The sequence below is a fragment of the Festucalex cinctus genome, chromosome 8, assembly GCF_051991245.1.
Source record: "Festucalex cinctus isolate MCC-2025b chromosome 8, RoL_Fcin_1.0, whole genome shotgun sequence".
Taxonomy (NCBI): domain Eukaryota; kingdom Metazoa; phylum Chordata; class Actinopteri; order Syngnathiformes; family Syngnathidae; genus Festucalex; species Festucalex cinctus.
In genome coordinates this window covers 19,313,767-19,328,432 of record NC_135418.1, presented here as the reverse complement: position 1 = coordinate 19,328,432, position 14,666 = coordinate 19,313,767, and the positions used below count along the sequence as shown (strand labels likewise).

Below are 14,666 nucleotides of genomic sequence, written 5' to 3'. Positions count from 1 at the left end.
CGCTATCTCCCTGCATGAAATTATACGGTCGACTACTAAACTGGATGGAATGCTTATGAAATAAGATTAAAACTATAAATGAAGCAAAATTGCAAAAAGGTAAGTTTTCTAGAGGTCAAAATGAGTTTTGAGGACCAAAATAAAAAAAACAATTTATCACTATCCGGCCACCATTTTGGTTGTTTATGTTTGCCTCGAACGCTTTCAGGTCGGAACTGGGAAAAACCAACTCGGCTATATCCGACTTCCGACCATCCTCGAATGCAGCATTAATTTAAAGTTTAAACTAATGCTGGATTCGAGGATGGAAAGATATGACACATCCAAGATGGCGGACGTGCTGACGTATGCAAGCAACGTTCGTCCTCCTCAATCAATGCTTGGTCTTTACATGTCTATGAAGTGATTCGTTTGCAGCTTGACTAGCTTTTTGTAGTGCATATCAAGAATTCTAAACACCAATAAGTGTCACAAAGAGATGTAGAAAAGCGTTCCTTCACTGTGGTTGGTTAAAGTTAAAGTGGCCTTAAAACAACTGTCCTCACGTGCACTGCAGCTAAAATAAAATGTCCGGCTAGCATGCCAGTATGCAAAGAAGCAGTGGAGCTGACAAAATATGAGATCGACGTAACTGAGATTAGTGCCGGAATGTCGTTGGCGAGAGCAGAGCAGGTTGGAGCCTCACCTGTGGTCGGGAATGTAACTCGAGCACGGGAGGCGGAGTTAATGCATTTTTCTCCACGGCTTTCCCCCGAGTTTGCGCCAATCTGTTTAAGCGTGCCGTACTTGTCCCACTACGGAATCACGACGCATCTTGAGGAAATGTGTGACTTGTGACCCCCAAACACATTGATAACACCACTGCTCAAAATGAAGAGGGGAACCTTGGCCTTTTTGGGTCGGAAGGACCAATCCCTCTTCGACACCAGCGTCAAAATGAGGGAAATGGGTGAGTACATTGCGAACACAGCAGGTGGAGCGGGGAAAATACTTATTTTACTCAGAAGGAAATGCGACCTTTGTACTTGGTGCATGGACACCCCTGCACGCGCAGGATGGGGTGTGTGTTTTTATTTTTTATTTTTTTTTATTAATCACTCGAAACTATTCTACAGATGGTCCTGAGGTACAGTTTTTACCTAATTAAAAAGAATTAATTAGGCAGATAATTGGGGGAAAAAAACGTGGAAAAAGAAGTGCTGATTCAACTGCTGTACTTAATTAAAAGTGCCTCCACATGTATTTGGCATATTGGCTTAATTTAGCTTTATATTTATCAAATCACGCATAAACAGTATGTTTTTGTTTTTGTTTTTTTGTTTTCTCAAATTTTGAACACCAGAAGCGGATTTTTTAAACAGTGAATATGCCACAAATGGTGCGTATTTATGTAGTTTTAGAAATGTAAATGCTTTTAGAAAAACAACACCATCAACAAGGGGATTAGGTGAAGAAGCAAAAAAAAATATGTACAATAACAATACAAAACTCTAAAGGTGGTTGTATTAATATGTTAGTAATAAGTTTATTCCACTACCATGACTTACATATTGTCTAGCCAATGAACTGAAAACATACAACCAATATTCTAATGGATGGGGAATATCTTGCTTCACCAAATTTTGTTGCTGATGCTCACTAATGCATGCTCCTCCACCTACCGGTTGTCTTTTATTATTATTATTATTTTTTATTTTTTTATGTCACACCATCACCTATAGAGAGGTTGAAAAAATGTAACAAACTTATTTTAACAAAAAAGTAGAGGGTACCGGTACCTGTATCTGTTTTTAAATGTAGAGGGTAAAAGTAAAAATTAATAAAAAAAAAAAAAATTGTAAGGCAATTGAGAACAGTTTTCTTATTTACAAAATTGATCTGGTCGCAATTTAGGGTTCAGTCTTGCCCAACAACAATCCAACAGTGGAGGGGTCAGAGCTAGGATTTCAACTACTGACCCTTTGGTCACCCTTCTTGTTCTGATATGAGAACACCAAAAATCCAAGCTAAGAATGTGCCATAAAACGGCCATTTTTGATTGACACTCAGAGAGTTAGGTGGGCATTTATTACTGTCAAAGTAGTTGTTTGGTGTAGAACAACTTTGTATTATACCAAGGAGGGTTTCAAATATGTAGAACTTTGACAATACATTAGTAATGAGCAACACTGTATCTTTTAACAAAGTATTTTTAGAGTACTGATACATCTGTTGGAATACAGACCACCTTTTGATAACTGTATGGATGTTGACATACATTCATAATCTTATAAACATTTATTTTTGCAGCCGGGCCTTCCCAAACAGGAAATAAATCAATCATCATATTATTGGAAAACAGATCATCCCAGATAAAGCTGCCCTCATATTGTCATAAGTGTTTGATCCTCTTTTTAACTTCTGTATATTATTGATCCTCAGTTTTCACCACGAAAAGCTGCTAGATGAGTAGGACTAAAGAAGAACATTTGTCTATTTAAATCCAGCAGATTTTACTAACAGTTGACTGGACTAGTTCTAAAATCGCAGCTACTTCATTCTGTGGCGATTCCCACGTTAATTCAATGTTTTTATTTTTGGGTGTTGCATGATGATATTTTGCCACGTGTGGACATTAAAGAGACTGTCTGTCTTAAAATAAGTATTGTCTTTGGCTGCTAAACATCTCGTCTTTCAACAGGCCTGATGAGAAAAGCGTTAAGTCAAAGGTTTCAAAACATCTTGGCTAAGTGCTTTTGCGTGACATTTCATCGCTTCACTCGGCGTCACGTTCTTGTTTGCCAATTGAACTTAAAAAAAAAAAAAAACAGCTGAAGAATGTCAGAACACCGACATGACTTATCTTCTCCCGTCACAGCTATTTTATTGCCACTTCCCGGTTTCGCAACATCTTTTTTTTTTTTTTCATGCCAAACTCCACCCCAGTTTAAAATGATTCTTTTTCACGGTCTGCGTGTGAAGATGCAATAATTTAGAACAACACATCCTAAAAGCATTTTTTGACTTTCATAAAATTTTTACAACCTAAAAAATATATGTAATTAAAATAATCTGTGACGCAAGTTGACATCCCATTTGTTAATATTTTCCAAATATAGGGTCAAAATGTTACTATAGTTATACCTTCATTAACTAATGTACGGGCATTTTAAATAGACATGAACAAAATAATGAATATGAATGCTGTGGGTTGTGTGGAGTTCACTAATTGATTACACTAATTGATCACATCTATGCAATGTTGTTCTACTCCACTGCAAACTACAACCATAATAATATATTTTGTTAAAGAGATGCTTCACTTATTTAGCCCATTATAGTAATAAAAAGTTCATATTTTGTCAATAATTAATTTGATACTTTCATTATTTTTTCTTCACGTACAAATAGTACCTTTAAAAACACTTTTTTTTTAAATCACACACACACATATATATATATATATATATATATATATATATATATATATATATATTTATATTTATATATTTATATATTTATATAGATCAGTGATGACATCACAGTTGATCAGGTCTCATTTAACAACCAATCACAGCCCAGCTTCAGGAAACAGGTGCACTGCGATTGGTTGTTGCCTTATCCCTGAGCAACTGTGATGTCATCTTCAGTCGACAGCAAGTGGCAAAATGGCCGCCCCCTGAGATGGATAAAAACAGCTGGATTTCGCTGCGTAACTCATATTCCACAAATGTAATATTAATCAGAATGTCATTTTTAAACTAGTGAGGTCACATATATTATTATTGTCCAAAAATGTTTGAGGATAGCTTCCTCTTTAAAGGAATCCTGCCTTCTGAACAAGCCAAATATCTTTAACAAACATTTGCTCTTTTGGTCCAGATAATGTCGAGTTGGTGCTTAACTCGCCGACCTCTCCCGAGTCGGGAACTGCCAGCGTGCGTGCCAGGCCCACTGTCAAGCATTACTCTGTGAGTAGCTGATTGTTTTCTTTATATCTATCGCTTGCTTTTCTGGAATCTGTGAAGTCTGCGAAAGTTACGTAATAAGCTTCATAGACGCCTTTACGCCTTTTTGTCATCATCATAAATGTCTCGTATTCTGTGTTGTGGTTTCGCGTGCCACAAGTCCTTCACCGCTTTTCTGCAAACATCCGAAGCTGTCTTGCCAGGTTGTGGAGCTAAGATCCACGCGAGATCCATTTACGTTCTGCTATTATGCCTTTTTACAAAGCCATGGTGAGGAATTATTACTTACATTACATGGATGGTTTGTTCTAACTTAAAAAAGCCCAAGTTCAACATGTTTTGTTACTTAAGGCTGCGCTTTAACATGTAAAAAATTATGATTAGCACACCCACAATTTGTAACAAGCTGAGGGGCAAACCTGAAATAGACCAAGTTAAAAATATACTGACTTTTATTATTACATGTGATCACTAGTACTTCTTGTTCCGCAGGATTCCCTCAGCTGAAGCTCTCAAAAATATTAGCACCTTGTAATTATTAGTATTTCCGTGAGGCTGTTCCGCAATTGCGCTCCCAAAAATTCAACACCTGTACCACTATCTTTAATATGCAAATCATGTGTTCTTTTAAGAGCACACATACTCAAAATGATAATATTGCACCTTCCTCATCACAGTGACGTCGAAATGTTTTTCATTAAGAGACCTGCTAATTAGCATCACGGCATGTGCCGTCTATATGGCTGTTTTGCAAAAACAAATGCTTCATAATACGTCACTGAACACTCTGGTTCACACACCCCAGTGCGTGGGAGTCGTGAGTGTTTGCGTCTGAGGCATGTTGGATGTGGCACACCCAAAAAAGCACATGGGCATGTGTCGTATTTCCTGCAAATTTAGGAGCACTGTTTCCCAATACAGTGTTCCCTCATTTATCGCGGGTTCATCTTTCATGACCTCATTGTTTCGCTAGTTTTTTACAATGTTTTTTATATATATATATATATATATATATATGTATTTTACTGTGCTGTATAATAAGTAAATAAAAAAAAAACCAAAACATACTTTTAAAGGAAAAAAATTGTGTAAACTAAAAATCATACCAAAACGAAAAAAACATATATAATAAATGGAAAAAATATATATACTGTGCTGTATAATAAGTAAATTAAAAGTAAAAAAAAAACAACAAAATATACTTTTAATTAAAAAAATTAATGTAAATGAAAAAATAACATGATGAATGAAAAAGCATTTATAATAAAGTAAAAATCATGTAAAAAAATGAAAAAAAAAATGTAATAAACAAAAAATATATATATAATCAACATGATTTTTTTTTTTTTTTTTTAAATATTCAGACTTCCTTTTACATAACATTCTAATATTCTTAATCGTCATCCCAGGACAAAAATTGCATTGTTTGTCGCTTGCTACTGTTATACTGCAGCAAGTTCCATTTTCTGTTCATGGTCTGTTTACAATCAGATACACTTCTGTGCACTGGTGCCCTATTTTTCTTCTTTTTTTTTTTTTTGGGCCCATTAGGAAAATGACAACATGCTAAACCGCAGTGGATTTTGTGTTGTAGCAACAGAGATTTTGTTTATGATTAGTGGCGTCTGATCTGTGAGTCTTTTCCACTCAGGCACAAACAATCAGGTTTCCAAGTGACAGTGTGCTAAGTTGCAGGTAACACAAGACAATGGTGAGCAATAAAAGGCGGAGCCCCTTTCCCCTCTGATTCATAATTTGTGGCATGCGAGTGAAGCATGCGAGGTGTGTACAAGTTTTCACTGTAAGACAGAAGCCGAATAGAGTTTGATGATCTGAACACCTCGTTAGTTTCTGGAAAAAAATCTTCACAAAAATTCAGATTTTTATTTTATTTATTTTTTTAATTAATGTTCTCCTTTGATTATAGAAAAAAAAAAAACACATAAAAGTGACACAATTGTAATTCAGATTGGCTTTTTTTTTTTTTTTTTGCTTTATTTCCCCTGATACCAAACATTACATTTTCCCCACTAAGACCTTATTTTGTTAAAGATCCAGATCAAGGTTAAAGGTTATTTTAGTATGGACGTTTTTATTTTTATGGTTGGTTTTACTAGATTTTATACGTATGATAGATAGTGTGCGGATCTGTGCAGCACTTTGGAAACGCTTGTTTATAAAATGTGCTATAGAAATAAAGGGGATAGGATTGGAAAACAAACAAACTAACAAAAAAAAAAAATGGGATTCTTAACACCGCTCCCTCATTTGTTGTTGGGAGCAGTTTATGAGAGTGCCACAAATAAAGGTAATGGTTACTACAACTATGTACATATGTGATATGTGTGTAAAATTTCCAAATTTTGCACAAGGTCAGCTTTAGCAGGCATATATTTATTGATATACTATTTCTTTCAACAGTTCTATAACAAGATGTAAAGATGGTATATTTGTTTTCAGGTGTTTTTGTAAGGTCACACTTGATGCAATGATATTTGCTTTTCCCCCCCAACTTAGACATCTGAGAGTTTACAAGGGTATGCTGTTCCAACACCGAGAGTCCCAGTCCTCCCCACCAGTATCAGTGGTCCAAAGATCAATGGCGCAGGTGAGTGTCTTTTTCTTAAGTTTGCTGAGCTTCACTGATAGAATAAGGTTGTTTTGAAGGTGCTTCAGTCTAAGTCTGTGTTTGCTTAGTCTGTTGATAAGTAGCTTCTCTGAATGTGGCGTCAACTAGATGGCAAGTTTCAGTTTGTTGACAGAGTGAGAGTGTTCTTTGAAACAAGTGAATTTCTTTCCACTTATTTGACCTTCTCAAATCTCATCTGTAATCATTTACAGTCCACATTGGTTTGCAGTGGCGTAGAACAGGGCTGGGTAAACTCGGTCCTCGAGGGCCGGAGTCCTGTAGGTTTTGGAGGTTTCCCTCTTCCAACACAAGCTGATTCCAATCAACAGGATCGTTATCAGGCTTATGAAAACTTGGCTGATGAGCTGATCATATATCATATATATATATATATATATACATATATATATATATATATATATATATATATATATATATATATATATATATATATATATATATATATATATATATATATATATATATATATATATATATATTACTTTTCATTCTCTTTCTTGTTGATCTATTTCTTTGGACCTTGATTGTGGGTTCGATCCTCAACCTTTGTGACCATGTCGAAAGTGTGTTTGAGCAAGATACTGAATCCACAGTTACTTCTGATGCTGTGTCATTATTCAGTAAAAATGAGGAGACAGTGATAATTGAAGTACCTAGGTCGAGAATAAAGGATTCTTATAGAAGCCAAGTGAATCCCAAACATGTAAATAAATGATCCTTAGTGCTAAAAAAAGACATTAAATGGTCTGACAATTCTTAAAATCTCATTCATTGTCTTTCCTTTCATAGTCAATGGAGATCACTTCACCTATGACTTTGCAGAAGAAGAAATATTAGTCCCTCCTCCTCCCTCCATGGCTCCTCCCCCGCCACCAGAGACATTTATCCTCCCTCCACCAGACTTTATGGGCTACCTCAGCAGTTTAGAGGTGGCCGCCCTTCAGCCTCCCCCGACACATGCTCCGAAGCCACCCGAGACAAATCGTCGCATCATAAAACCTCCACCGAAGGCCCCACCGAAGCCTCCGTCGACAGGTTCCAGTAGCTCCGCCTCTTCCACTCCCATTTCAAAACCGTCCCCAGCGAAAGTTCCCAAACATCCAAATTACGCCCCGCCGCCTCCCCCCGCTAAAGGGCAGCCGAAGCCCACAAAGACTCCCCCTCCGAAACCTATTCGACTCTCATCTATGAACAACCTCGACTCTCCGCCGCAGTTTCCTGCCCCGCTTCCACCTGCGCAGACTCCCACGCAATCAACCTTCAATCCTCAAAACGCAGCGAAGCTTAACCATGTTTCCAACACCTCCATCCTCAGGAGCTATGAAGAACAAGACGCAAGACCCAAGCAGATGCTCCTCCTGGAAGATACTGCGTCTGCTAGGCCAGTCCCAATGTTGGTCCCGGTGAATGGGAACGTCCCCAGGGAGACGCCGACCAAGCCAATTCGCAAAGATCCGCAGCATCACAAAGAGAATTTGCAAAGTACAGATCTCACTCATAAATCTCGACATGAGCCACCCCAATCAATTCCCGATGATGTTCGGTATCATAAAGAGAATATACAAAGTATTCCGCCCATGCGTGAGGTGACCCCAAAGGCTAATACAGTAACAGTGTCAGCGCAGAATGAAGCAGTCAAACCACTCAGGGTGTCGTACCAAATACCAAGAAAGCTTCAGACAGTGAACAAAACTCGATTGACTTCTCAGAATATCCAAGGCAAACTTGGTCCACAACCAGCTGGTAACTTTAGTCCGATATCGGATGAGACGCCTGCAGCTTCCCCGCTTTCTCTTCTAATGGCGGCTAAGGAACGGGATCGATTTAAGGGTTTTCAATCTCAAGAAATCGGCACCATAAGGAGTAATCAACGTAGAGGAAGCTTTCACAACAATCCCATTCCCAAAACCGTCCCAACAATGTCAAGAGCCATCTCAAGCTCGTCTCTCTTACATCAGGACAAAGTACAAGTAAGTCCGACTTCCGTTAGTCCCACGCAGTATTGGGAAACAAAATCAGCAACGATTGCACAGATCAATAATGAACCAATATACAGTAATTGGACACAACCAACTTCATCTTCACATATGAGTAACCGACTTGTGGAGAGGAAAGAGTCCTACGTTAAATCTGGAGGGGGGAAGGAACACGTAGTCATGCCTTTACTCCCTCCACCTCCAGAATTTGAGGATTTTGGTGGTATTATGGACTCCCCTCCTTCCATGCGTCCCCCTGACCCCCCGTTGAAATATGCATCACTACCAAATATAAACTCTCTTCCACCTGCTCACATTCCGCCCACGCCCTCAAAACACCCATCCCATAATGTCGGTGTCCAACCGAAGTCGCAGTTCCAGACTAATTCAAAGGTAAACCCTGCGCAGCAGCAGCAGCCAACAGCTCAATCGCCAAGTCAAACCACGCTTGTGAGCATCTTACAAAAAAAGATGCTGGAGATGGACCACAAAATTACTACCACGGATGAGGCAGACTATGACGCCGACGACTGGGCTGTCCCGCTCTCCGAGGACATCAAAGTCATCCCAAAGAGCACGCCACAGGCTAAGAGTGTTTCTACTGGGACCAAGCAAACAGCAACGCACCACAAGCAGGAGTTCAATGGCAAAGTGGCGAGAAAAATTCCGGAGATTAACAGGTAAGACCTCCAAAGTGCTTCTTACTTGAGCACGTTTGGATCGATTTCCCAGTCTAATGATTATGATGTTCTCTTTTCCAGCAATGAAGTGCAGTCCAGCCATCATCAGTTTGGTATGACGTATCGAATTCGGCCTGGAACCAAACAACCCATTACTCTCATTAGGAAAGGACTATCATGAGTAAACAGGATCCATTTTACATCCTACTAACGCAGCACATTCTGGAGAGTAAATTTGACTCTAAACAGATAAGTCTATTTGGTCCCACTCTAAACAGAGTCAAATTTACACTTGTAAGAGAATTTTAAGAAGTCACTCAAGGTTTGAGGGACAAACTTAAGGTTGGGATGCTACGGAGCCCCTAAGGTGACATGGTAGAAAAAAAAACAACAACTTTGCGTTCCCTCCCAAAGTTTTGTTAAAACAGCACTGTCTTTGGTACAAGGCTTGATGCTATGGTGGGAGTCAGTAAAATCCATATTTGTCATATGTGTACATTTAATATAATACCACAGAAACAATTGACTAATATAAAAACAAAATTTTAGAAATCTGTGTTACTTAAGAGTACAGTACTGAAAAACAATTAAGCATTGAAATTGGAAGTTATGTGCTGCAAACATTATGCCAAGCGTTAATAGAACCTTTAACAAAGTGTTTAGAGCAAACATCTTAAACCTTGAAAAATGTCTCGGCTTCTCACAGATTCTGACTTGATCCCTTCCACATGTATTGTTACAGCCACACACCGCACAGTAATTCACCATTTTTTTACATTAGCTATCAGATGTATCTATTAGCCTTCCATTAGTGTTAATGTCACATTTTATCCGAGATGTTGAATGTAAATTTGAATCGTGTAAAGTGAAATTAAGCACTTGCCATACAGTATACTGTTGCTGTAATCTTCATTCACTGTCAAATTGTATGTAATGTTATGTAGGGTAATCAGTTTGCAACGTGAAAATCTTTGATTTGGATTATTATAATCAATGAAGGATATTTTATTTTTGTATTCTTATGCAGTAAAAACTGAAAATGTGATAATGCTGATGGTTTTCAGCAACATTACATTTGTACATATATTTATATGGTCGTCTATGATTGAAATATTCATCACCTAAGCAAATTTGATTGTCATATCTCAACAATCTCATTCTGGTTAATAAATTCAAATTGATCAGAAATGTTCAGAGGTCTTGAATTTTGTGTGTGCGCCAAACATGTTCGTATTCATAATGGAAGCACTTTGAGTGCAGTGACTCTGAAAAGCTTTTATTTCATATCATTTATTATACAAACATAATGGATGTCTCGCTAAGACTATGGAATTCACTAAAGTTCTAAACATAAAGCTTCTGCAGTGTAAATGAGTCTAAGAGGAGTTTGGGGCTCCCCCTGTTGGCTCCACTGTGTGGTGAAGTACAAGGTGATCCCAGCCCACAGTGGTGACGTCATTCGAGCCTCCGTGAAGCCAGCACACACCCTTGACAAAGTCTTGGTGGCGTCGATCTCTAAATCTACAAAAGGAAACATAAAAAAATTGGTACAGTATATTACAATCTCAGAAAAGCTGGTCTGTGTCAACACTCACATTTCCTGCAGTTCTGAGTTTAAAACGGCAAGGGAGCAATCGTCACTGATGGAGGCCAGCAAAGATGTACTGCAATGAAAACAAAATAAATCATGAATAATAATTAAACGTTTAGAGGTTACGTCAGGCATTCACGTGTACCTGTGTGTCGAAAACGCCAGCCCGTTCACTCTGCGGCTGTGGACGTTCGCCGCGCGAGCCGGCTCTGTCGCTAGGAAATCCTTGACGGTCACTCTGCCGAGCTCGTCGCCTGAGGCGCACGGGATGTGATTTGGGGTGGGAAAATACATTACAAAATTCTGTGTTTTTAAACAAGGTGGTGTTTATACCAAAAGCGATGGTGCTTCTGTGCTCAGGATGCCAGGAAACAGTGGTGGGCAAGCAGTGGGAAGCCTCGACATCTAATGAGCGGGAAAAAACAGAAATTTAAGAACATTGTCACCTGGGAAAAAAAAAAAAAAATCAATAAGCAATAAAATGATTTGTAATTTGTTCATATATACAGTGAACCCTGTATCATTATTAGATGGGAACGCTATTTGTAATATTAAATGCAACCAACTAGTACATGTTGCTCACCTATTCTTGTGGCTGGTTTATTTGGTTTCCGTGTGTCCCACATAAGCACACGGCCATCCTGAGAGGAGAGATAAGACACACCTTTAGGGAACAGCTCTATGTTCCTCTTTACGCGTCACATGGACATTTTTAAAAACTTTGGATTACGGATAGACCGATAAAACTGGTATCTCACTGAGCGGTGAATGCTTGCGCCTAGGGGTGTGAATTGCCTCGTACCTGACGATTCGATTCGTATCACGATTCACAGGTCACGATTCGATTCGAAACCGATTAATCCCGATACGAATTTATAAGTCGATTGTTGCGATTTTTTTTCATTCAAATTTAGAAAATACTAATCAGTAAGCTTGTAGAGTGTAAGATTTATATGAAAATGTATTATTTATTTATCTGAAATTTCAGTCTTATAGAGGTTGTAATCTGTTTCATGTTTGAACAGCATTAAAATAAAATATTAAGGCTTAATGTTCCGTTCATATAACATTCTTCCATGCTCAAGGTGTGAATCCTAACCCGAAGTCAGACGTTTTGTTGAATATTTTTCCATTAAAAATGGAGGTTTAAAAATCGATTCACACACACAAAAAAAAAAAAAAAAAAAAAAAAGGCAATGATGATAAGACGTTGAATCGGTAAGACTACCGAATGAACAATTCTGAGCTCTTAAAATTTTTTTTTTTTAAAAATAAATAAAAAATCGATTTTTTTTATCGAATCGATTCGAGAATCGCGCGATGTAGTATCGCGATATATCGCCGAATCGATTTTTTTTAACACCCCTACTTGCGACCGTAGCGAATTTAGGGTTTTCATCAGGATTTGTAAGATGTTCACAGTTTTTACTTGTTGTAAACACATTTGAAACATTCAGACAATTTTTCACTGCAAAGATCTTTTGAAACATTTTACGAACCTTGACGAAAACCCCCAAATGAGCTACATTCCCATGCATTTGTTGCTCAGCGAGATACAGGGAACTTTTTATTTACGGTTCTATTTCAAGTTCCACTTTATAAAAAAAAAAATATGCTGTTACTAGGAACTCCCTTCACTTTTTATTTTTAAAAATATTTAAAAAAAAAATTCTGGGGGGAATTATGTTGACATTGTGGAAAACCTAATTTACAGTAGAAAACTTCAGTGAACTATTTACTTGCTGAGTTTTTAATTATCTTAACACATGATGGTGACCCTGGAAACTCCCTGCAATTTTTATTATAATTTGTAAACAAATCTGTCAATTCTTTATACGTTTAAAATTAAAAGAGGTTTTTTTTAATTTTATTTTGACACTAATATTTTCTCTTTTACTGCAAATGAATATCAGCTTGAAATATCAGTTATTGGCTTCCTTAACTATTAATAATCGAGATCGGCCTTGAAAAAAAACATCGGTCTATCACTAATTTAGATTATAAGCAGATATGAGAACAAAATGACTCAGAATTGATGAACAGCATCATACCTGACCACAGGAGATGAAAAGAGAATTGTCAGTAGGACTGCAGGCAACGCAAGTGACTGGTTGCGTGTGCACTGGAGGATGGAAATGGGGAACAAGATTCGTTGTGTACTTGAATAGCGGACATTTTTGAAAGTCGGATTTAAAACTCAGAACATGTATGCACTATACAATATGAAAATTGAGTGTGAACACAACATTACCCTTACCGTTGTACGAAGTGACAACTGTCTCCTGACTCAGGTCCCACACTTTAATGCTGCAGACAAATGACAACAAACAAACAAGCTCATGTTCTGCAGTTTGAATCCACGTGACAACTTCTTACCTGCAGTCCATGCTCCCCGTGATGGCACTGTTTGCTGCAGCTACGGGACTCACGGAAGTGACAATATGATCATGCTCGTGCTTGGTGAAGCGGTTGACCAGGAGGCGCTCATCTTCATCCAGCTCCCATAGCTCCAAAGCACCTGTCACGGTCCAACCACCACAGGTTAGCTCATTAAAAAAATAAATAGAAAATGTCCTGTTATGAAGATCTGCTCTTACCTGAATCCGATGCCACGACGACACCCTTTTCCAAAACCCACTTGACGTCCGTTACTCCGGTCTCGGTCTGCACGCCAGCTTTGCAGAAGCCCTCGTTTGGGGCCTTCTCGGGGTCGCTGTAGAGCCATATAGAACCCTGCCAACTCCTGCCGGTGAGGCTGGAAGAACCGAGCAGCAAGGTGCCATCTGGAAGGAAAGATGGTGGAAGGAAAATAAACACGTTAATGGTGACAATATCTAGCCTTTGTAGTAAATAAATCATTTCCAGACCAGTTAAATGAAATTGACTAATACGTGCTTTTAGAATGTGAGAGGGTTTGAATCTGGGTTCTGTGTTTAGGTAAAATGCATGCAACAGAAAAAAAGTGAATACTGTATTGCCTCAGTTACTGAACGCAACATTTTAATGCCAAAAATCATTGAAGCAATTACAGTGGTGACGCAGCCTCAGCCCATTTCTCTGCTGTATGAGTATTTTTGCTCAGAGACATTTAAGATATATTACTATTTATATACATAGTGAGCACTTAAAAAAAACAAAAAACAAAACAAAACATCACATTTGCTTGGGCCTTACGTACCTGCTCTGTACTGCGCCGCACACAGATGTTTTTCCATGCATGCTGGAGCATTAGGAGGTATATTCCAAGGATTCTCCTTTGTCATCGTAGTTTCCAGTCCTGCAACTTTCATTCAAATAATCGCAGGTGAAGTTTGCACCGGGATGAGATAATCCTCAACAACCAAAATCAGTGCGCAATGAATGCAATCGCTAAAAATTAAATGACTTAATCGGAAGTAATAGTTGTTGTTTTTTTTAGCCAGAACATGCAGCGAATAGCATACTAAAATGAACTGTTTCTACACATATAGCGAGGGGAAAACAGTGGCTGTCCTTTCTAAAATGAGTGAAAGTAGAACCAACACGCGGCTGCTTGTTCTTCTTCGGTGGTACTACTTCCTCTTTTCCCTTTTGTGGAAGCTGTTGCTATACTGCCATCTTCAGGACAAATACTAGATGTCAGTCAGCTAATAGACGTCATCGACGTTATCCGTTCCGAAAAGATTCCTGGCTGTTTTGGATACATGTGTATTTCTCTTCTGATGTCTCAATCAACATAATATTCCTGTTTGCTATCCGGCTTTATTTTTTTTTTATGCAAAACGAGTGACAGGCGAATTTCACCATCTAGGAAACCTGTAAACGGTGGGTTTCCTGTAAAGT

General features: G+C 38.3%; 2 protein-coding genes across 5 annotated transcripts; one reads left to right on the top strand and one right to left on the bottom strand.

Annotated features, from left to right (window-relative positions):
• Positions 1 to 460: 460 nt before the first annotated feature.
• Positions 461 to 10,445, top strand: LOC144023864 (uncharacterized). 3 transcript variants are annotated; one of them, XM_077529785.1, is made up of 5 exons: positions 461 to 949; positions 3,862 to 3,950; positions 6,465 to 6,555; positions 7,387 to 9,253; positions 9,335 to 10,445. In XM_077529785.1, exons 1-5 carry the CDS (start codon positions 871 to 873, stop codon positions 9,432 to 9,434), a joined length of 2,226 nt encoding a protein of 741 aa, XP_077385911.1. In that variant the 5' UTR covers positions 461 to 870; the 3' UTR covers positions 9,435 to 10,445. The 3 variants fall into 3 exon arrangements, with proteins under 3 accessions (XP_077385911.1, XP_077385913.1, XP_077385912.1); XM_077529787.1 differs by lacking the exon at positions 461 to 949 and adding an exon at positions 1,087 to 1,126; XM_077529786.1 differs by lacking the exons at positions 461 to 949; positions 3,862 to 3,950 and adding an exon at positions 3,973 to 4,217.
• A 63-nt stretch (positions 10,446 to 10,508) lies between these two features.
• Positions 10,509 to 14,653, bottom strand: wdr77 (WD repeat domain 77). 2 transcript variants are annotated; one of them, XM_077529790.1, is made up of 11 exons: positions 14,367 to 14,653; positions 14,023 to 14,127; positions 13,442 to 13,627; positions 13,221 to 13,362; positions 13,102 to 13,151; positions 12,896 to 12,966; positions 11,428 to 11,485; positions 11,178 to 11,249; positions 10,990 to 11,098; positions 10,849 to 10,917; positions 10,509 to 10,774 (listed from the first exon to the last, which is right to left on the bottom strand). In XM_077529790.1, exons 2-11 carry the CDS (start codon positions 14,105 to 14,107, stop codon positions 10,630 to 10,632), a joined length of 987 nt encoding a protein of 328 aa, XP_077385916.1. In that variant the 5' UTR covers positions 14,108 to 14,127; positions 14,367 to 14,653; the 3' UTR covers positions 10,509 to 10,629. The 2 variants fall into 2 exon arrangements, with proteins under 2 accessions (XP_077385916.1, XP_077385915.1); XM_077529789.1 differs by having other exon boundaries at positions 14,023 to 14,652.
• Positions 14,654 to 14,666: the final 13 nt, after the last annotated feature.